The sequence below is a fragment of the Squalius cephalus genome, assembly GCF_949319135.1.
Source record: "Squalius cephalus genome assembly, chromosome: 25".
NCBI lineage: Eukaryota > Metazoa > Chordata > Actinopteri > Cypriniformes > Leuciscidae > Squalius > Squalius cephalus.
The window spans coordinates 401,545-424,044 of NC_137146.1; the positions used below are offsets into that span (position 1 = coordinate 401,545).

The 22,500-nt window shown below is 43.0% G+C and overlaps 1 protein-coding gene across 1 annotated transcript in view; it reads right to left on the bottom strand.

Annotated features, from left to right (window-relative positions):
- LOC307153699 (receptor-type tyrosine-protein phosphatase mu-like) overlaps positions 1-22,500 on the bottom strand; it is a 187,369-nt gene that overhangs the window by 6,529 nt on the left and 158,340 nt on the right. The window contains exons 18-25 of the mRNA XM_079863325.1: positions 21,886-21,983; positions 17,458-17,574; positions 17,173-17,327; positions 16,957-17,092; positions 9,854-10,003; positions 6,011-6,184; positions 5,054-5,185; positions 428-553 (exon numbers count right to left, since the gene is read on the bottom strand). Of these exons, the coding sequence (XP_079719451.1) occupies positions 428-553; positions 5,054-5,185; positions 6,011-6,184; positions 9,854-10,003; positions 16,957-17,092; positions 17,173-17,327; positions 17,458-17,574; positions 21,886-21,983 (1,088 nt within the window). The remainder of the gene's footprint in view (positions 1-427; positions 554-5,053; positions 5,186-6,010; positions 6,185-9,853; positions 10,004-16,956; positions 17,093-17,172; positions 17,328-17,457; positions 17,575-21,885; positions 21,984-22,500) is intronic.

A 22,500-nucleotide genomic window follows, 5' to 3' on the forward strand; every position in this document is an offset into this window, starting at 1 on the left:
CGCTCTATAATAACTCTAATATTCCTGCTGTCTCTATAATAACGCTAATATTCCCTGCTCTATAATAACACTAATATTCCCGCTCTATAATAACGCTAATATTCACGCTCTATAATAACTCTAATATTCCCATTCTATAATAACTCTAATATTCCTGCTCTATAATAACTCTAATATTCCCATTCTATAATAACTCTAATATTCCTGCTGTCTCTATAACAACACTAATATTCCCGCTCTATAATAACACTAATATTCCCGCTCTATAATAACGCTAATATTCCCGCTCTATAATAACGCTAATATTCCCGCTCTATAATAACACTAATATTCCTGCCCTCCACTTTTTTTTGTTTGTTTTTTACGTTATTGGAATCGAAAAGAATCAGAATCGATAAGCAGTGTGTGTGTGTGTGTGTGTACGCACCCGTGCCGCGTTATAAATGCGGAAGATCCTGCTGATAATGTCCTCCTCCAGATCCGCCGAAACAAACTCCACCTGGATCGGGCCGTGCCGATGAACACCGTTCTCAGGCCAGTACTGAGGACACAACTGAGGAGAGAACACACACAAGTGAGGAGAGAACACACAACTGAGGAGAGAACACACAACTGAGGAGAGAACACACATCTGAGGAGAGAACACACACAACTGAGGAGAGAACACACACAACTGAGGAAAGAACACACACAACTGAGGAGAGAACACACATCTGAGGAGAGAACACACACAACTGAGGAGAGAACACACATCTGAGGAGAGAACACACACAACTGAGGAGAGAACACACACAACTGAGGAGAGAACACACACAACTGAGGAGAGAACACACACATCTGAGGAGAGAACACACATCTGAGGAGAGAACACACACATCTGAAGAGAGAACACACACAACTGAGGAGAGAACACACACAAGTGAGGAGAGAACACACAACTGAGGAGAGAACACACAACTGAGGAGAGAACACACACAACTGAGGAGAGAACACACACAACTGAGGAAAGAACACACACAACTGAGGAGAGAACACACATCTGAGGAGAGAACACACACAACTGAGGAGAGAACACACATCTGAGGAGAGAACACACACAACTGAGGAGAGAACACACACAACTGAGGAGAGAACACACACAACTGAGGAGAGAACACACACATCTGAAGACAGAACACACAACTGAGGAGAGAACACACACATCTGAAGAGAGAACACACACAACTGAGGAGAGAACACACACAACTGAGGAGAGAACACACAACTGAGGAGAGAACACACAACTGAGGAGGAGAGAACACACACATCTGAGGAGAGAACACACAACTGAGGAGAGAACACACATCTGAGGAGAGAACACACATCTGAGGAGAGAACACACAACTGAGGAGAGAACACACACAACTGATGAGAGAACACACACAACTGAGGAGAGAACACACACAACTGAGGAGAGAACACACACAACTGAGGAGAGAACACACAACTGAGGAGAGAACACACATCTGAGGAGAGAACACACATCTGAGGAGAGAACACACATCTGAGGAGAGAACACACATCTGAGGAGAGAACACACACAACTGAAGAGAGAACACACACACAACTGAAGAGAGAACACACACAACTGAGGAGAGAACACACACAACTGAGGAGAGAACACACAACTGAGGAGAGAACACACATCTGAGGAGAGAACACACATCTGAGGAGAGAACACACATCTGAGGAGAGAACACACAACTGAGGAGAGAACACACACAACTGAGGAGAGAACACAACTGAGGAGAGAACACACAACTGAGGAGAGAACACACAACTGAGGAGAGAACACACACAACTGAGGAGAGAACACACACAACTGAGGAGAGAACACACACATCTGAGGAGAGAACACACAACTGAGGAGGAGAGAACACACACAACTGAGGAGAGAACACACACAACTGAGGAGAGAACACACAACTGAGGAGAGAACACACACAACTGAGGAGAGAACACACACATCTGAGGAGAGAACACACACAACTGAGGAGAGAACACACAACTGAGGAGAGAACACACACAACTGAGGAGAGAACACACATCTGAGGAGAGAACACACAACTGAGGAGAGAACACACACAACTGAGGAGAGAACACACAACTGAGGAGAGAACACACACAACTGAGGAGAGAACACACACAACTGAGGAGAGAACACACAACTGAGGAGAGAACACACACATCTGAGGAGAGAACACACACAACTGAGGAGAGAACACACACAACTGAGGAGAGAACACACAACTGAGGAGGAGAGAACACACACAACTGAGAAGAGAACACACACAACCGAGGAGAGAACACACACAACTGAGGAGAGAACACACAACTGAGGAGAGAACACACATCTGAGGAGAGAACACACACATCTGAGGAGAGAACACACACAACTGAGGAGAGAACACACATCTGAGGAGAGAACACACAACTGAGGAGAGAACACACACAACTGAGGAGAGAACACACAACTGAGGAGAGAACACACACAACTGATGAGAGAACACACACAACTGAGGAGAGAACACACATCTGAGGAGAGAACACACAACTGAGGAGAGAACACACACAACTGAGGAGAGAACACACACAACTGAGGAGAGAACACACACATCTGAGGAGAGAACACACACAACTGAGGAGAGAACACACACAACTGAGGAGAGAACACACACATCTGAGGAGAGAACACACATCTGAGGAGAGAACACACACAACTGAGGAGAGAACACACAACTGAGGAGAGAACACACACAACTGATGAGAGAACACACACAACTGAGGAGAGAACACACATCTGAGGAGAGAACACACAACTGAGGAGAGAACACACACAACTGAGGAGAGAACACACACAACTGAGGAGAGAACACACAACTGAGGAGAGAACACACACAACTGAGGAGAGAACACACACATCTGAGGAGAGAACACACACAACTGAGGAGAGAACACACACAACTGAGGAGAGAACACACATCTGAGGAGAGAACACACACAACTGAGGAGAGAACACACATCTGAGGAGAGAACACACAACTGAGGAGAGAACACACACAACTGAGGAGAGAACACACACAACTGAGGAGAGAACACACAACTGAGGAGAGAACACACACAACTGAGGAGAGAACACACAACTGAGGAGAGAACACACACATCTGAGGAGAGAACACACACAACTGAGGAGAGAACACACATCTGAGGAGAGAACACACACAACTGAGGAGAGAACACACAACTGAGGAGGAGAGAACACACACAACTGAGGAGAGAACACACACAACTGAGGAGAGAACACACACATCTGAGGAGAGAACACACAACTGAGGAGAGAACACACATCTGAGGAGAGAACACACATCTGAGGAGAGAACACACAACTGAAGAGAGAACACACACAACTGATGAGAGAACACACACAACTGAGGAGAGAACACACATCTGAGGAGAGAACACACAACTGAGGAGAGAACACACACAACTGAGGAGAGAACACACACAACTGAGGAGAGAACACACAACTGAGGAGAGAACACACACAACTGAGGAGAGAACACACAACTGAGGAGAGAACACACACATCTGAGGAGAGAACACACACAACTGAGGAGAGAACACACAACTGAGGAGAGAACACACACAACTGAGGAGAGAACACACACAACTGAGGAGAGAACACACAACTTAGGAGAGAACACACACAACTGAGGAGAGAACACACACAACTGATGAGAGAACACACACAACTGAGGAGAGAACACACATCTGAGGAGAGAACACACAACTGAGGAGAGAACACACACAACTGAGGAGAGAACACACACAACTGAGGAGAGAACACACAACTGAGGAGAGAACACACACAACTGAGGAGAGAACACACACAACTGAGGAGAGAACACACAACTGAGGAGAGAACACACACATCTGAGGAGAGAACACACACAACTGAGGAGAGAACACACAACTGAGGAGAGAACACACACAACTGAGGAGAGAACACACACATCTGAGGAGAGAACACACACAACTGAGGAGAGAACACACATCTGAGGAGAGAACACACATCTGAGGAGAGAACACACACAACTGTGTCAGTTCGGTGTGTTTCGGCTGATTAACGAGCTAAAACCCCTGATCATCTTCACCAGTTCAGAACAGCTCCACCAGCCCCTAACCAGTGCAAACCAGCACAACTGCACAACTGCACAACTCACACACTTCTACTGGTAGAAAGTGTCAAAAAGTCAACATGAACCAGATGTATTCATGCTCCTGGTCTTATTTCCAATTATTCAACAGTGCAATTTATTATAAATGAATGAATAAATAAAACATTCAGGTCTAGAAATCAAATCCCAAACGCAATTACATGTTTACTTTAAGCATGAAACTTTTAATTACTGATTTGAATAATAGGCTGAACATGACTTTCATGCGCATTTACATGAATAAAGATCAATTATTAAATAATTTATTATATCAATGATTTATATCAATGACAAATAATAAATTCAATCGTAAAAAACGTTATTTAAATATATATATATATATATATATATATATATATATATATATATATTATATATATGTTATACAAAATAAAAATATTAATATGATATAAAAATGTACAATTAAAAAAATCATTTAAAAAAAAAAGCAAAATTATTAATAATTAATTATATCAATGATTTATATAAATGACAAATACAAATTAAAAAGTAATATAAATTATGTATATATTATATAAAATATAAAATTATTATATACAATAAGAATATTAATATTACATAAAAAATATTATTTTAAAATAATAGATCAACATAAAATACATAAAAAACAATATTTTGTCATGTGACCATTAACGGACATCAGAGAAGCGTGAAATGATTGGCATATGAAGTGAAATCTCCTCGAGTGAACGTTTGGGCTCAAAGTGTGTGTATGTGAATCCGTCTGATGCTGGTGTGTGTGTGTGTGTGTGTGTGTGTGTGTGTGTGTGTGTCACCTGCGCAGGGTCCACGTCGTTCAGCATGACGATGGACGTGCAGTGATAGTCCAGCACCAGCCGCCAGAAGTCCTTGACGGTGTTGGGCAGAGGATGCTGGGTAACGATGAACGCCGACGGCTGCTTGTAGCTCTGATGATGAAGAGGATGATGAAGATGAAGAGAGAAAAACATCTTATTAACATCTTATTTACACGCCACCGTCTGCTAGACTAATCGCCTGGAGAAGTGTAGCGCTCCAGTGTTCACACACACATCTCGTGTTTCATTACCAGCGCTGGCACTTACATTTACTGTAATCAAAACAAATGTGTGTTTAACTAACAAACAAACAAACTAACAAACAAACAAACGCTTTTAGCCATTTTCCTGGCAGTGGAATGAATCAATTCCACCTGTTTCTGAATATTTTCATTGAGCACATGAGCACATGAGCACATGATCACATGATCGCGGTGTTGATGTAGTTGTTTACGCTGAAAATTTTCTGATTTTTTTTTTTTTTTTTATCGGAATGGTACAAAACTTAGTAAAGGTTTTGGCACTTGCTGTGTGAACACACAAATACAATCATGGACATCATTTGAAAAGGTTAAATGGTCCTGATAAAAATATTCACACTTGAGCTCCTCGCGGCCAAACATGACGAGACGAGTTTCCTCTAGTGGAAGTGTTTGGTACTGCAGCCAAACACACTCACTGAAAGATCATTTACTGAGATATAAGGCTCAGATTTTTAACACAACTTGTTTAGATTTATGGCTTTGATTTTCTTGCAGTTTTAGAGTAAAATGCGTTTTTGAAAATATATATTTTTGTGCATTTTTTGCCTGTTTAACAAACAACCGCTTGTGTTCGTTCACTGGTATGGATTGCTTTTAGCCATTTTCCTGGCAGTGAAATGAATGAATTCCACCTGTTTCTGAACCGTTTTCACTGAGCACACGGGTAACGTACGTCCATGAGCGCGGCGTTGATGTAGTTGCTGCTCTCGCCGTCGATGGTGATGAGGAAGGGCAGGCATCGGTCAGGAGGAAGAACATCCATGCATCGGTTCTTCTCGTGGTTCCGCGGCAGCAGAGCGATGCTACAGTCCTCCACGCGTAACGTCGGCGTCACCATGTTCAACGTCTGCCAAAGGAAACATATCACATATTTATATCAACTTATTTAATTCTATTACAGCGTTAACACGCTGGCGCTCTTCATATTGTTCTACGTATTGTTTTTTTTGAATTTTTTACTTGGTATAAAACTTGGTAAAGGTTTTGGTACTTGCTATGTAAATTCAGAAAAAAAAATCATGAACATGATTTGAAAAGGTTAAATTATCCTGAAAACAATAGTCACACTTGAGCTCCTCGCGGTCAAACATGAGCGCATTGGAAATGAATGAGACGAGTTTCCTCTAGTGGAAGCGTTTGGAACTGCAGCCGAACAACATCTCACTGAAAGAATATCAGGCTCAAATTTGGAACACAACTTGTTTAGATTTATGTAGATCTCTGATTTTCTTGCAGTTTTAGAGTAAAATGTGTCTTTTAACATGTATATTTCATATAAAATTTTAAATAGTATTTTTGTGCATTTTTAATAACAATAAACATACAATTCTGTAACTTAAATTTAATTTTTTACAACTTTTTTCACGTCAGCAATAATCTGCCAAGTGTCGTCTTTGAAAAGAGATCAAACGTCAGTCTGTGCGTTTAAGATTTACAGTTTAAGTTGGAACTTTCAGGTCTATGCTCAGAAAGTGAATAAATGGATTATAAATACAGCGTAAATATAATTTAATACCATAAAATCCCCTGAAAATACAAAATATGAAATAAAAAAAACATTAGCAAACTAAAATATAGTACAATCATTTCATTGAAATAATAAATAAAAAAGATTCTGTCATTTTTGACCGAGACGCGAAGAGCACCATATAAAATGTTTTACTTCATTATTCAGTGTGCTTGCAGCTTTTGTTCTTGACTCTCTGAATGTGTTTCTGTAGTGCACATGTCTGTAGTGCACATGTCTGTAGTGCACGTCTGAATGTGTTTCTGTAGTGCACATGTCTGAATGTGTTTCTGTAGTGCACATGTCTGAATGTGTTTCTGTAGTGCACATGTCTGAATGTGTTTCTGTAGTGCACATGTCTGAATGTTTCTGTAGTGCACATGTCTGAATGCGTTTCTGTAGTGCACATGTCTGTAGTGCACATGTCTGAATGCGTTTCTGTAGTGCACATGTCTGTCTGAATGCGTTTCTGTAGTGCACGTCTGTCTGAATGTGTTTCTGTAGTGCACATGTCTGAATGTGTTTCTGTAGTGCACATGTCTGAATGCGTTTCTGTAGTGCACATGTCTGAATGCGTTTCTGTAGTGCACATGTCTGAATGCGTTTCTGTAGTGCACATGTCTGAATGCGTGTCTGTAGTGCACGTGTCTGAATGTGTTTCTGCAGTGCACGTCTGAATGTGTTTCTGTAGTGCACGTCTGAATGTGTTTCTGTAGTGCACATGTCTGAATGTGTTTCTGTAGTGCACATGTCTGTAGTGCACATGTCTGAATGCGTTTCTGTAGTGCACATGTCTGAATGCGTTTCTGTAGTGCACATGTCTGAATGTGTTTCTGTAGTGCACGTCTGAATGTGTTTCTGTAGTGCACGTCTGTCTGAATGCGTTTCTGTAGTGCACATGTCTGAATGCGTTTCTGTAGTGCACATGTCTGAATGTGTTTCTGTAGTGCACGTCTGAATGTGTTTCTGTAGTGCACGTCTGTCTGAATGCGTTTCTGTAGTGCACATGTCTGAATGCGTGTCTGTAGTGCACGTGTCTGAATGTGTTTCTGTAGTGCACGTCTGAATGTGTTTCTGTAGTGCACATGTCTGAATGCGTTTCTGTAGTGCACGTCTGAATGTGTTTCTGTAGTGCACATGTCTGAATGTGTTTCTGTAGTGCACATGTCTGTAGTGCACATGTCTGAATGTGTTTCTGTAGTGCACGTCTGAATGTGTTTCTGTAGTGCACATGTCTGAATGTGTTTCTGTAGTGCACATGTCTGTAGTGCACATGTCTGAATGTGTTTCTGTAGTGCACATGTCTGTAGTGCACATGTCTGAATGCGTTTCTGTAGTGCACGTCTGAATGTGTTTCTGTAGTGCACATGTCTGTAGTGCACATGTCTGAATGTGTTTCTGTAGTGCACATGTCTGAATGTGTTTCTGTAGTGCACATGTCTGAATGTGTTTCTGTAGTGCACATGTCTGAATGTGTTTCTGTAGTGCACATGTCTGAATGCGTTTCTGTAGTGCACATGTCTGTAGTGCACATGTCTGAATGTGTTTCTGTAGTGCACATGTCTGAATGTGTTTCTGTAGTGCACATGTCTGAATGTGTTTCTGTAGTGCACATGTCTGTAGTGCACATGTCTGAATGTGTTTCTGTAGTGCACGTGTCTGAATGTGTTTCTGTAGTGCACATGTCTGAATGTGTTTCTGTAGTGCACATGTCTGAATGTGTTTCTGTAGTGCACATGTCTGAATGCGTTTCTGTAGTGCACATGTCTGTAGTGCACATGTCTGAATGCGTTTCTGTAGTGCACGTCTGTCTGAATGCGTTTCTGTAGTGCACGTCTGAATGTGTTTCTGTAGTGCACATGTCTGTCTGAATGTGTTTCTGCAGTGCACGTCTGAATGTGTTTCTGTAGTGCACATGTCTGAATGTGTTTCTGTAGTGCACATGTCTGAATGTGTTTCTATAGTGCACATGTCTGTAGTGCACATGTCTGAATGCGTTTCTGTAGTGCACATGTCTGAATGTGTTTCTGTAGTGCACATGTCTGTAGTGCACATGTCTGAATGTGTTTCTGTAGTGCACGTCTGAATGTGTTTCTGTAGTGCACATGTCTGAATACGTTTCTGTAGTGCACATGTCTGAATGTGTTTCTGTAGTGCACATGTCTGTAGTGCACATGTCTGAATGTGTTTCTGTAGTGCACATGTCTGTAGTGCACATGTCTGAATGCGTTTCTGTAGTGCACGTCTGAATGTGTTTCTGTAGTGCACATGTCTGTAGTGCACATGTCTGAATGTGTTTCTGTAGTGCACATGTCTGAATGTGTTTCTGTAGTGCACATGTCTGAATGTGTTTCTGTAGTGCACGTGTCTGAATGTGTTTCTGTAGTGCACATGTCTGTCTGAATGTGTTTCTGTAGTGCACGTGTCTGAATGTGTTTCTGTAGTGCACATGTCTGAATGTGTTTCTGTAGTGCACATGTCTGTAGTGCACATGTCTGAATGCGTTTCTGTAGTGCACGTCTGAATGCGTTTCTGTAGTGCACATGTCTGAATGTGTTTCTGTAGTGCACATGTCTGTAGTGCACATGTCTGAATGTGTTTCTGTAGTGCACATGTCTGTAGTGCACATGTCTGAATGCGTTTCTGTAGTGCACGTCTGAATGTGTTTCTGTAGTGCACATGTCTGTCTGAATGCGTTTCTGTAGTGCACATGTCTGAATGTGTTTCTGTAGTGCACATGTCTGTCTGAATGCGTTTCTGTAGTGCACATGTCTGTCTGAATGCGTTTCTGTAGTGCACATGTCTGAATGTGTTTCTGTAGTGCACATGTCTGTAGTGCACATGTCTGAATGCGTTTCTGTAGTGCACATGTCTGTAGTGCACATGTCTGAATGCGTTTCTGTAGTGCACATGTCTGAATGTGTTTCTGTAGTGCACATGTCTGAATGTGTTTCTGTAGTGCACACGTCTGAATGTGTTTCTGTAGTGCACATGTTGTGCCACACTGACCCTGAACTCCTCCTTGATCTGGCTGGAGTTGGTCTGCGGGTCCAAGCGGTTCATGTCGTAATACACCGAGCGAAGCTGATTGGCCGGGATTGTGGTGTCGCCACAGAGACACGCCTCCAGGATGGCGTCATGGATGAACACATACTGCTCCTGAAACAGCAATAAACCAATGACAGATCAATACATCCATCAATACATCCATCAACATCCATCAATACATCCATCCATCAGTACATCCATCAACATCCATCGATACATCCATCAGATCAATACATCCATCAATACATCCATGAATACATCCATCAACATCCATCAATACATCCATCCATCAGTACATCCATCAACATTCATCAACATCCATCAATACATCCATCAATACATCCATCCATCAACATCCATCAACATTCATCAACATCCATCAATACATCCATCAATACATCCATCCATCAGTACATCCATCAACATCCATCAATACATCCATCAGTACATCCATCAACATCCATCAATACATCCATCAATACATCCATCCATCAGTACATCCATCAACATTCATCAGTACATCCATCAGTACATCCATCAACATCCATCCATCCATCCATCCATCAGTACATCCATCAACATTCATCGGTACATCCATCAATACATCCATCCATCAGTACATCCATCAACATCCATCAATACATCCATCAGTACATCCATCAACATCCATCAATACATCCATCAACATTCATCAGTACATCCATCAATACATCCATCAACATCCATCAATACATCCATCAACATCCATCAGATCAATACATCCATCAATACATCCATCCATCAGTACATCCATCAACATCCATCAACATCCATCAATACATCCATCCATCAGTACATCCATCAACATTCATCAACATCCATCAATACATCCATCCATCAGTACATCCATCAACATCCATCAATACATCCATCCATCAATACATCCATCAATACATCCATCCATCAGTACATCCATCAGTACATCCATCAACATCCATCCATACATCCATCCATCAGTACATCCATCAACATTCATCGGTACATCCATCAATACATCCATCCATCAGTACATCCATCAACATCCATCAATACATCCATCAGTACATCCATCAACATCCATCAATACATCCATCAATACATCCATCAACATTCATCAGTACATCCATCAATACATCCATCAACATCCATCAATACATCCATCAACATCCATCAGATCAATACATCCATCAATACATCCATCCATCAGTACATCCATCAACATCCATCAACATCCATCAATACATCCATCCATCAGTACATCCATCAACATCCATCAACATCCATCAATACATCCATCCATCAGTACATCCATCAACATTCATCAACATCCATCAATACATCCATCCATCAGTACATCCATCAATATCCATCAATACATCCATCCATCAATACATCCATCAATACATCCATCCATCAGTACATCCATCAACATCCATCAACATCCATCAATACATCCATCCATCAATACATCCATCCATCAATACATCCATCCATCAGTACATCCATCAACATTCATCAACATCCATCAATACATCCATCCATCAGTACATCCATCAATACATCCATCCATCAATACATCCATCCATCAATACATCCATCCATCAGTACATCCATCAACATCCATCAACATCCATCAATACATCCATCCATCAGTACATCCATCAACATCCATCAATACATCCATCCATCAATACATCCATCAATACATCCATCCATCAACATTCATCAATACATCCATCAATACATCCATCAGTACATCCATCAACATTCATCAATACATCCATCAATACATCCATCATTACATCCATCAATACATCCATCAATACATCCATCAGCGCTCACTGATCGACTGATGTCGGCCAATCAATCGACTGATTCAGGCTTTAGTTTTCTTATATGATAATGACATATATATATATATATATATATATATATATATATATATATATATATATATATATATATATATATATATAAAATGTCATATATTCATATATATCTTCTGTTTTTAAATATTTCATTTTTAAATAATATGTACTTTATATTCTATTAATTAAATATATTTAAATTTGGGTTCTAATAAATTTAGAAATGTTATGTTGTACTCATTTGCTATCAATATATTATATTATATTGCTCACAGTTTTATATTAGTATTATTTATATACTATTATAATTTCATGAAAATGTTTAATTAGCTTTTACTAAAATATTTTAGAAATATTTGTTATTTTGTGCTATTGTCATTTTTTTAGTTAGAAAAATACTATTTAGGTTTAATTTATTTTTATTTCAGTTTTAGTTTTTATTTATTTCCAGTTAGAACTTATTTCATTTAGTTGCCAAAGCAACATTTATTTTTTACATTTTCTATGATTTCATGCAATATGTATATTTGTATTTTATTTCAGCTTTATTCCAATAAACAGAAGTGTTTTTAATAGTGTTATTGGTAATTTTTCTGTCGATTTTGGTGTTTGAGCACAAATTTAACCTTTTGAATATAAACAACCCATAGATGAAATCACAGAAAATCTAATGTTTATTAAAAGTTCAGATAGTCATATTTGTCTGCGACGGAAACACACTTATATAACAGATCCCAGACAGCGATCAGACGGACCGCTTGACGCAAATCATTCATGAAGTGACATTTGAAACATCCTCAGGTGATTCTCTTCATGTGACGGTCAGATAAAGTCTCAGGCTAGACGTTTCTTTGGGTCTTTAGTGTAACTTTATTTCAAGAAGTACAAGGTATCTCTGAGTGGGCGGGGCTTGAGTGAGAGGCAGCATGTGATTGGCTCTGGCGGATGTGAGGTGTGTGTGATTGGCTGACGTGAGGTGTGTGTGATTGGCTGACGTGAGGTGTGTGTGATTGGCTGATGTGAGGTGTGTGTGTGATTGGCTGACGTGAGGTGTGTGTGATTGGCTGACGTGAGGTGTGTGTGATTGGCTGATGTGAGGTGTGTGTGATTGGCTGATGTTGAGGTGTGTGTGTGATTGGCTGATGTTGAGGTGTGTGTGATTGGCTGACGTGAGGTGTGTGTGATTGGCTGACGTGAGGTGTGTGTGATTGGCTGACGTGAGGTGTGTGTGATTGGCTGATGTGAGGTGTGTGTGTGATTGGCTGACGTGAGGTGTGTGTGTGATTGGCTGATGTGAGGTGTGTGTGTGTGATTGGCTGACGTGAGGTGTGTGTGATTGGCTGACGTGAGGTGTGTGTGATTGGCTGATGTGAGGTGTGTGTGTGATTGGCTGACGTGAGGTGTGTGTGATTGGCTGATGTGAGGTGTGTGTGATTGGCTGATGTTGAGGTGTGTGTGTGATTGGCTGATGTTGAGGTGTGTGTGATTGGCTGACGTGAGGTGTGTGTGATTGGCTGACGTGAGGTGTGTGTGATTGGCTGACGTGAGGTGTGTGTGATTGGCTGACGTGAGGTGTGTGTGATTGGCTGACGTGAGGTGTGTGTGTGATTGGCTGATGTGAGGTGTGTGTGTGTGATTGGCTGACGTGAGGTGTGTGTGATTGGCTGACGTGAGGTGTGTGTGATTGGCTGACGTGAGGTGTGTGTGATTGGCTGATGTGAGGTGTGTGTGTGATTGGCTGACGTGAGGTGTGTGTGATTGGCTGATGTGAGGTGTGTGTGATTGGCTGATGTTGAGGTGTGTGTGTGATTGGCTGATGTTGAGGTGTGTGTGATTGGCTGACATGAGGTGTGTGTGATTGGCTGACGTGAGGTGTGTGTGATTGGCTGACGTGAGGTGTGTGTGATTGGCTGATGTGAGGTGTGTGTGTGATTGGCTGATGTGAGGTGTGTGTGATTGGCTGATGTTGAGGTGTGTGTGTGTGTGTGATTGGCTGATGTGAGGTGTGTGTGTGATTGGCTGATGTTGAGGTGTGTGTGATTGGCTGATGTTGAGGTGTGTGTGATTGGCTGACGTGAGGTGTGTGTGATTGGCTGATGTGAGGTGTGTGTGATTGGCTGATGTTGAGGTGTGTGTGTGTGTGTGATTGGCTGATGTGAGGTGTGTGTGTGATTGGCTGATGTTGAGGTGTGTGTGATTGGCTGACGTGAGGTGTGTGTGATTGGCTGACGTGAGGTGTGTGATTGGCTGATGTGAGGTGTGTGTGTGATTGGCTGATGTGAGGTGTGTGTGATTGGCTGATGTTGAGGTGTGTGTGTGTGTGAATGGCTGATGTGAGGTGTGTGTGTGATTGGCTGATGTTGAGGTGTGTGTGATTGGCTGACGTGAGGTGTGTGTGTTTGGCTGACGTGAGGTGTGTGTGATTGGCTGATGTGAGGTGTGTGTGTGATTGGCTGATGTGAGGTGTGTGTGATTGGCTGATGTTGAGGTGTGTGTGTGTGTGTGATTGGCTGATGTGAGGTGTGTGTGTGATTGGCTGATGTTGAGGTGTGTGTGATTGGCTGACGTGAGGTGTGTGATTGGCTGACGTGAGGTGTGTGTGATTGGCTGATGTGAGGTGCGTGTGATTGGCTGATGTGAGGTGTGTGTGTGATTGGCTGATGTGAGGTGTGTGTGATTGGCTGATGTGAGGTGCGTGTGATTGGCTGATGTGAGGTGTGTGTGTGATTGGCTGATGTGAGGTGTGTGTGATTGGCTGATGTGAGGTGTGTGTGATTGGCTGATGTTGAGGTGTGTGTGTGTGATTGGCTGACGTGAGGTGTGTGTGATTGGCTGATGTGAGGTGTGTGTGATTGGCTGATGTGAGGTGTGTGTGTGTGATTGGCTGATGAGAGGTGTGTGTGTGATTGGCTGACGTGAGGTGTGTGTGATTGGCTGATGTGAGGTGTGTGTGATTGGCTGATGTGAGGTGTGTGTGTGATTGGCTGATGTGAGGTGTGTGTGATTGGCTGATGTTGAGGTGTGTGTGATTGGCTGACGTGAGGTGTGTGTGATTGGCTGACATGAGGTGTGTGTGATTGGCTGACGTGAGGTGTTGTGTGATTGGCTGACGTGAGGTGTGTGTGATTGGCTGATGTTGAGGTGTGTGTGTGATTGGCTGACGTGAGGTGTGTGTGATTGGCTGACGTGAGGTGTGTGTGATTGGCTGACGTGAGGTGTGTGTGATTGGCTGATGTTGAGGTGTGTGTGTGATTGGCTGACGTGAGGTGTGTGTGATTGGCTGACGTGAGGTGTGTGTGATTGGCTGATGTGAGGTGTGTGTGTGATTGGCTGACGTGAGGTGTGTGTGATTGGCTGATGTTGAGGTGTGTGTGATTGGCTGATGTTGAGGTGTGTGTGATTGGCTGACGTGAGGTGTGTGTGATTGGCTGACGTGAGGTGTTGTGTGATTGGCTGACGTGAGGTGTGTGTGATTGGCTGATGTGAGGTGTGTGTGTGTGATTGGCTGATGTTGAGGTGTGTGTGATTGGCTGACGTGAGGTGTGTGTGATTGGCTGACGTGAGGTGTGTGTGATTGGCTGATGTGAGGTGTGTGTGTGTGATTGGCTGATGAGAGGTGTGTGTGTGATTGGCTGACGTGAGGTGTGTGTGATTGGGTGATGTGAGGTGTGTGTGTGATTGGCTGATGTGAGGTGTGTGTGTGATTGGCTGACGTGAGGTGTGTGTGTGTGTGTGTGTGTGTGATTGGCCGACGTGAGGTGTGTGTGATTGGCTGACGTGAGGTGTGTGTGATTGGCTGACGTGAGGTGTGTGTGTTTGGCTGATGTTGAGGTGTGTGTGTGATTGGCTGATGTTGAGGTGTGTGTGTGATTGGCTGATGTGAGGTGTGTGTGATGTGAGGTGTGTGTGATTGGCTGACGTGAGGTGTGTGTGATTGGCTGACGTGAGGTGTGTGTGATTGGCTGACGTGAGGTGTGTGTGTGTGATTGGCTGACGTGAGGTGTGTGTGATTGGCCGACGTGAGGTGTGTGTGATTGGCTGACGTGAGGTGTGTGTGTGTGATTGGCTGACGTGAGGTGTGTGTGATTGGCCGACGTGAGGTGTGTGTGATTGGCTGACGTGAGGTGTGTGTGATTGGCTGACGTGAGGTGTGTGTGATTGGCTGACGTGAGGTGTGTGTGATTGGCTGACGTGAGGTGTGTGTGATTGGCTGACGTGAGGTGTGTGTGATTGGCTGACGTGAGGTGTGTGTGTGTGATTGGCTGACGTGAGGTGTGTGTGATTGGCCGACGTGAGGTGTGTGTGATTGGCTGACGTGAGGTGTGTGTGTGTGATTGGCTGACGTGAGGTGTGTGTGATTGGCCGACGTGAGGTGTGTGTGTTTGGCTGACGTGAGGTGTGTGTGATTGGCTGACGTGAGGTGTGTGTGATTGGCTGACGTGAGGTGTGTGTGATTGGCTGACGTGAGGTGTGTGTGATTGGTTGACGTGAGGTGTGTGTGATTGGCTGACGTGAGGTGTGTGTGTTTGGCTGATGTTGAGGTGTGTGTGTGATTGGCTGATGTTGAGGTGTGTGTGATTGGCTGACGTGAGGTGTGTGTGATTGGCTGACGTGAGGTGTGTGTGTGTGATTGGCTGACGTGAGGTGTGTGTGATTGGCCGACGTGAGGTGTGTGTGATTGGCTGACGTGAGGTGTGTGTGATTGGCTGACGTGAGGTGTGTGTGATTGGCTGACGTGAGGTGTGTGTGATTGGCTGACGTGAGGTGTGTGTGATTGGCTGACGTGAGGTGTGTGTGTGTGATTGGCTGACGTGAGGTGTGTGTGATTGGCCGACGTGAGGTGTGTGTGATTGGCTGATGTGAGGTGTGTGTGTGTGATTGGCTGACGTGAGGTGTGTGTGATTGGCCGACGTGAGGTGTGTGTGATTGGCTGACGTGAGGTGTGTGTGATTGGCTGACGTGAGGTGTGTGTGATTGGCTGACGTGAGGTGTGTGTGATTGGCTGACGTGAGGTGTGTGTGATTGGTTGACGTGAGGTGTGTGTGATTGGCTGACGTGAGGTGTGTGTGATTGGCTGACGTGAGGTGTGTGTGATTGGCTGACGTGAGGTGTGTGTGATTGGCTGACGTGAGGTGTGTGTGATTGGTTGACGTGAGGTGTGTGTGTGTGATTGTTCACCTCAGTCTGGACCATGTTAACCCTGCGAGATCGCAGTTCTCTGACGCAGTTGTAAATGTCCACGACTCCTTCTCGCTCCGCCATGTCCAGCATGATGTCGATGACGATGAAGCATCCGGTGCGTCCGGCTCCAGCGCTGAGGACACACACACACACAGGTGTTTAACAGAACACACACACACACAGGTGTTGTGCGGAGAGAGAGGCGAGCGTCACCTGCAGTGCACCACCATCGGCCCCGCGCTCGCAGGACTCTTGGCTTTGACCCGGCGGATGAATCCCAGCAGACCCGTGGAGTGATACGGCACTCCGTGATCCGGCCAGCCGGTGAAGTGGAACTGCCGGATCTCTCTGATCTCATGAGCTCCTCGCTGCAGTCAACACACACACACACACACACACACACACAGATAATAATAACAGAAATAATTTAGATTGTAACTGTATATGAAATGAATATAGTGTAGTTTGATCATATTATATTTATAACCAATGTTGAACCTTTTCCACAGCGAAGGTTCGAATGACGTATTCCGAGAGAAGCTGCGTCTCGATGAGCGTCACCTTCATGTCCCTGTAGATCTCAGTGTCGTCAGGCCAGTACTTACAGCACTTCACCTGCACACACACACACACACACACACACACACACACACAGGTTCATGAACAACCTGCTTAAACATGAGATGTGTACAGAAGCAGAAACATCATCAGCATTTAATCAGGAGTTTCCAGTCGGATCTGAAGTGTCCCGGATCCCAGAGATTATCCCAGACTAATTAACCAGGTTAACCCCTTCATAACCAGACCACACCTCCTGAGACACACAGTCTCCGATCACTCAAACTCATTAATGAAGTCAAGCGTTCTCTCCCTTTATCTGTCCATCTGTTTGTCATCCGTTTATTAGCACCCATCCGTTCCTCATTATTTTCCTGTTTTCTCTCTATGAGTCTATTAAGACGGCTCTAATTGGCGGGATAATTGCGCTCTAATGGCGGAGCATATTTCGTCTCAGTCGCCGCCAGGCCGGAAAAACAAAGGGCCGTGATGCTATCGGCTCCGTCCTAATTATCATCAGAGCATCTCTAAACGAAGGAGCATTAATCACCTAATGAGTTATTTACATATTCAGTCACACACATCCTGAAGCGACACACTCCAGCATCCCGGGATAAAACAACAAACACACGGAAAAATGCTACAATGCTACATTTCTCTATATGTCATTCATTACTCCAGAGAGCTCATTGTTTCTGACTTAAATTATTACATTGTTTAAATTAATACATTTTTCACTAACTGTGATTTTGTATATGTACATTTCTGAAATACATAACTTAGACAGTTTCCTCTGATAACAGAACACTGTAAATTGTAATGTGGACTCATGCATTTTCTGTAAAGCTGCTTTGAAACGATGTGTGTTGTGAAAAGCGCTGTACTAATAAATGTGAATTGAACTGAATTGAAAAATACATCCAAACGTCTGTTCTAGAGAGAGTGAATGTCATCGGAAACCAAAGCAGAAAAATCAGAAGAAAACTAATGAAGTTTTACACAGAGAAGATGTTTTTTTGCATTATGACAGTATTTTTAACGGGTGATTGACAGGTTTGAGCCGCCGAACGGCGTGACTTTGTGAAGTTCGGGGTTTTTCTGGCCTACTTTTATCACACTCTAATTTTAGCCGTCGACGAGGAGCGAATCCAGCAGTTTTCCTCTCTTAATGGCTTATTAATGACTGGAATGTGATTCCGAACGAGACCCTTTTGTTCTTGTCAGATATTAAGATGGGGTTTTAAAATCCCATTAGTTCCGAGCGTCAGATTTCCGCTGAGATTTGATCCTGGTTTCGCCACAGGCTCTTCGGGCACAATGGTGTCGCTCGCTCCCTCGGTCCCTCTGTGAGTTTCTTCCCGACGCGACGCAGAGATTCGGAGATGATCACAGCGCTGCTGTCTCCAGATTACAGCGGATGAAGTCAGTGTTTTATCCGGGATAATCTCCTCTAACAGGGCTAACTTTACCAGTCTGAGAACAGCAGTGCTGACGCTTCACACTCACACTAATCAGCTTACAGATGACCAGCATTATAGAGGAGTTATCACCACACACACACACACACACACACACACACACACACACACACACACACACACATTATGGAGAAGTTATCAGAACACACACATTATGGAGAAGTTATCAGAATGAACACACACACACACACTCACTCTCACACTCACACCTCACACTCACACACACACACATTATGGAGAAGTTGTCAGAACACACACACACACACATTATGGAGAAGTTATCAGAACACACACACACACACACACACATTATGGCGAAGTTGTCAGAACACACACACACACACACATTGTGGGTAATGGCGGGTGTGAGGCTCAACAGATGTCCAGGAGCCTCGGATACGGTGAGTGTTTTCCTGTTTACCGGCTGGAAAGACGTATTTTCCGACACACAGATCTGGTGCTGCTCTTAATTAGCAGCTCAATGAGATCAGGGTGAAACGAGATCACACACTCCTTTCATGTCTGTTCTCAATCTAATCCTTTAATGTGGATCCATAGATTGACTTTGTCAGCAGAAATTAAATACACTGGCTTTGATTAGGATAAGCAGTGTGTGTGTGTGTGTGTTTGTTTTTGGACGGCGTCCCGCTCTTCTTCTTGTCCAGTTGTTGGTGGTGTCTGTGAGTCCAGCTTGTATGAATATGGGAGAATAAGGGAGAATACAGGAGAATACAGGAGAATATGGAAGAATATGGGATAATGCAGGAGAATACGGGTGAATATGGGTGAATACGGGAGAATATGGGTGAATATGGGAGAATATGGGTGAATAGGGGAGAATACTGGAGAATATGGTGAATATGGGAGAATACAGGAGAATACGGGAGAATATGGGTGAATACGGGAGAATATGGGTGAATATGGGAGAATATGGGTGAATAGGGGAGAATATGGGAGAATACGGGATAATATGGGAGAATACGGGATAATATGCATGAATACGGGAGAATATGGGTGAATATGGGAGAATACGGGATAATATGGATGAATATGGGTGAATACGGGAGAATATGGATGAATACGGGAGAATATGGGTGAATATGGGAGAATATGGGTGAATATGGGTGAATCCGGGTGAATATGGGAGAATACAGGATAAAATGGGAGAATACGGGAGAATATGGGAGAATACGGGTGAATGTGGGAGAAAATGGGTGAATACGGGAGAATACAGGATAATATGAGTGAATACGGGAGAATATGGGTGAATATGGGAGAATACGGGATAATATGGATGAATACAGGAGAATATGGGTGAATATGGGAGAATAAGGGTGAATATGGGTGAATTCGGGTGAATATGGGAGAATACAGGATAAAATGGGAGAATACGGGAGAATATGGGTAAATATGGGAGAATACGGGATAATATGGGAGAATACGGGAGAATGTGGGATAATACGGGGTAATACGGATGAATATGAGAGAATACGGAAGAATATGGGTGAATACGGGAGATAATGTGGGATAATATGGGATAATACGGGTGAATATGGCAGAATATGGGAGAATACAGGTGAATATGGGAGAATACGGGTGAATATGGGAGAATATGGGTGAATATGGGAGAATATGTGTGAATATGGGAGAATATGTGTGAATACGGGAGAATATATGTGAATACGGGAGAATATGGGATAATGTGGGAGAATTCCCAGAGTTCATCAGGAGCAGATGGTGGCGTTGATGAAGCAGGGGCAGCTTCAGTCTCTCAGACACTCGAAAGCTGAGGCTGAGAATACAGCGGCCCATCGGGAGGAATCACACGTCTCCTGAACAATAGCAGTGACCAGATGTGTGTGTGTGTGTGTGTGTGTGTGTGTGTGTGTGTGTGTGTGTACACCAGCACTGCGGTTTTATTTTGCTTTTAGCCAGAGATACTGTGAGAAATGACATCGGATGAGAAGCAGATTCATCAGCGTCAGCAGCGGTTCTGGTTATTTGGTGAAATCAGACGTCACCCATAACCCAAATACTCTAATTATAATAATTTAATACATATTTACAATAAGTTCTTAACTCAAAAAATGAAAGTGAGAAAAGCTAAGTTTTAAGTTGAAAAAATATGTATTTTAAGGAAGAAATATTTTTTTTCATGAACGCCACACTCTTTTGTTTAAAATGTTAAAGTGTTTTAGAAAAACAAAAGAGATACAATACTGTTTATAATATTCATAACTGAGTAAAAGCTCTCCCTCTGAGCCGCTCGCTGTCCGTCATTGGTCAGTCAAACCGGAAGCTCCACCCCAAACTCACGTGATTGGTTGAGTGAAATTGACGTCATATTGACATTGTTAAAGTGTCATTTCCATTCAAAGTTGTGGATTTAACTTGAAATTTTTAACAAAGTTGCAAAACTGGAATATGGCATAAAACATTTGTGAATAAAGCAAAGTTTCCATCACACGTGTTCAGGAGAACAAAATCATCACTTCCTGACGCAAAATATCACTAATAAACTGTAAGTTTCTCCCTCCATCGTAAACGATTAGCGATGAAATCTTTATCTGCCTCAATTTTTATGCACATTTTTAGAATTGATGCACATCTTGGTTTCTCCATCCAGTGCTGTTTATGCGATATACACACATTTGCATGGAAACCGAACACACCATGAGCATCTGGAATCAGGTGTTCCTCTCCATCAGTGTGTTGGATGTGTAACGGCCTGGAGAGATTCGGTGTTCTCGATCTTCCCTGAAGGACTCGGATGTTTACCAGGATTCAGTCTGGAGAGATTTCTTTCATTTTGTCTTTAATAAAATCAGTGCGACCAGCGGATCTCGCTCGGTCTGTGATCGGGGGAATATTAAAGTCCAGGTTCACTCACCCGGCCGACTTCAACCAGATTGGTAACCATGACGATCGTCGCCGTGTTCTCCTGCCAGATCATCCTCCAGAAGTCGTAGACGGTCTCCTGCATCGGGCCTGTGTGTGAGAGACTCTTCATCAACTCACTTCATTTAATATTCATCAATATTATTGATCTCCTGCATTGACACCATTATATGATTGAGCTGGACGATGAGCGCTATATAAATAAACGTGACTCGACACGATATTCTGACTGCAAGTCAACAAATAATTACAGTCAAACCAACATTTCACTCAGACTCCTTCAACATTCCTCTCATTATCACAGTTTACTCGCTTTAGTTTAGAAAATGGTACTAAAATATGAGCAGAACTCAGTTGATATTTGACTGGTTTTGTCCGTCCTTCTGTTAGACTGTCTCACACATGAATGATGTTGAATATCTGTCAGCTGTTAAATTTAACTACACAATTAGATAATACCAGTTTAGCTCAACCAATCACCAAGCAATGCTTCATTGTGTTCAGTCTGTGTGTGAAAAGAGCATTAGCAATTAAAGACAAAACACTTCAGCAGAACATGATCAGCTCAAAGTGTCCCAAACATTTTAGTCTCTGTATGAAGAAGTTT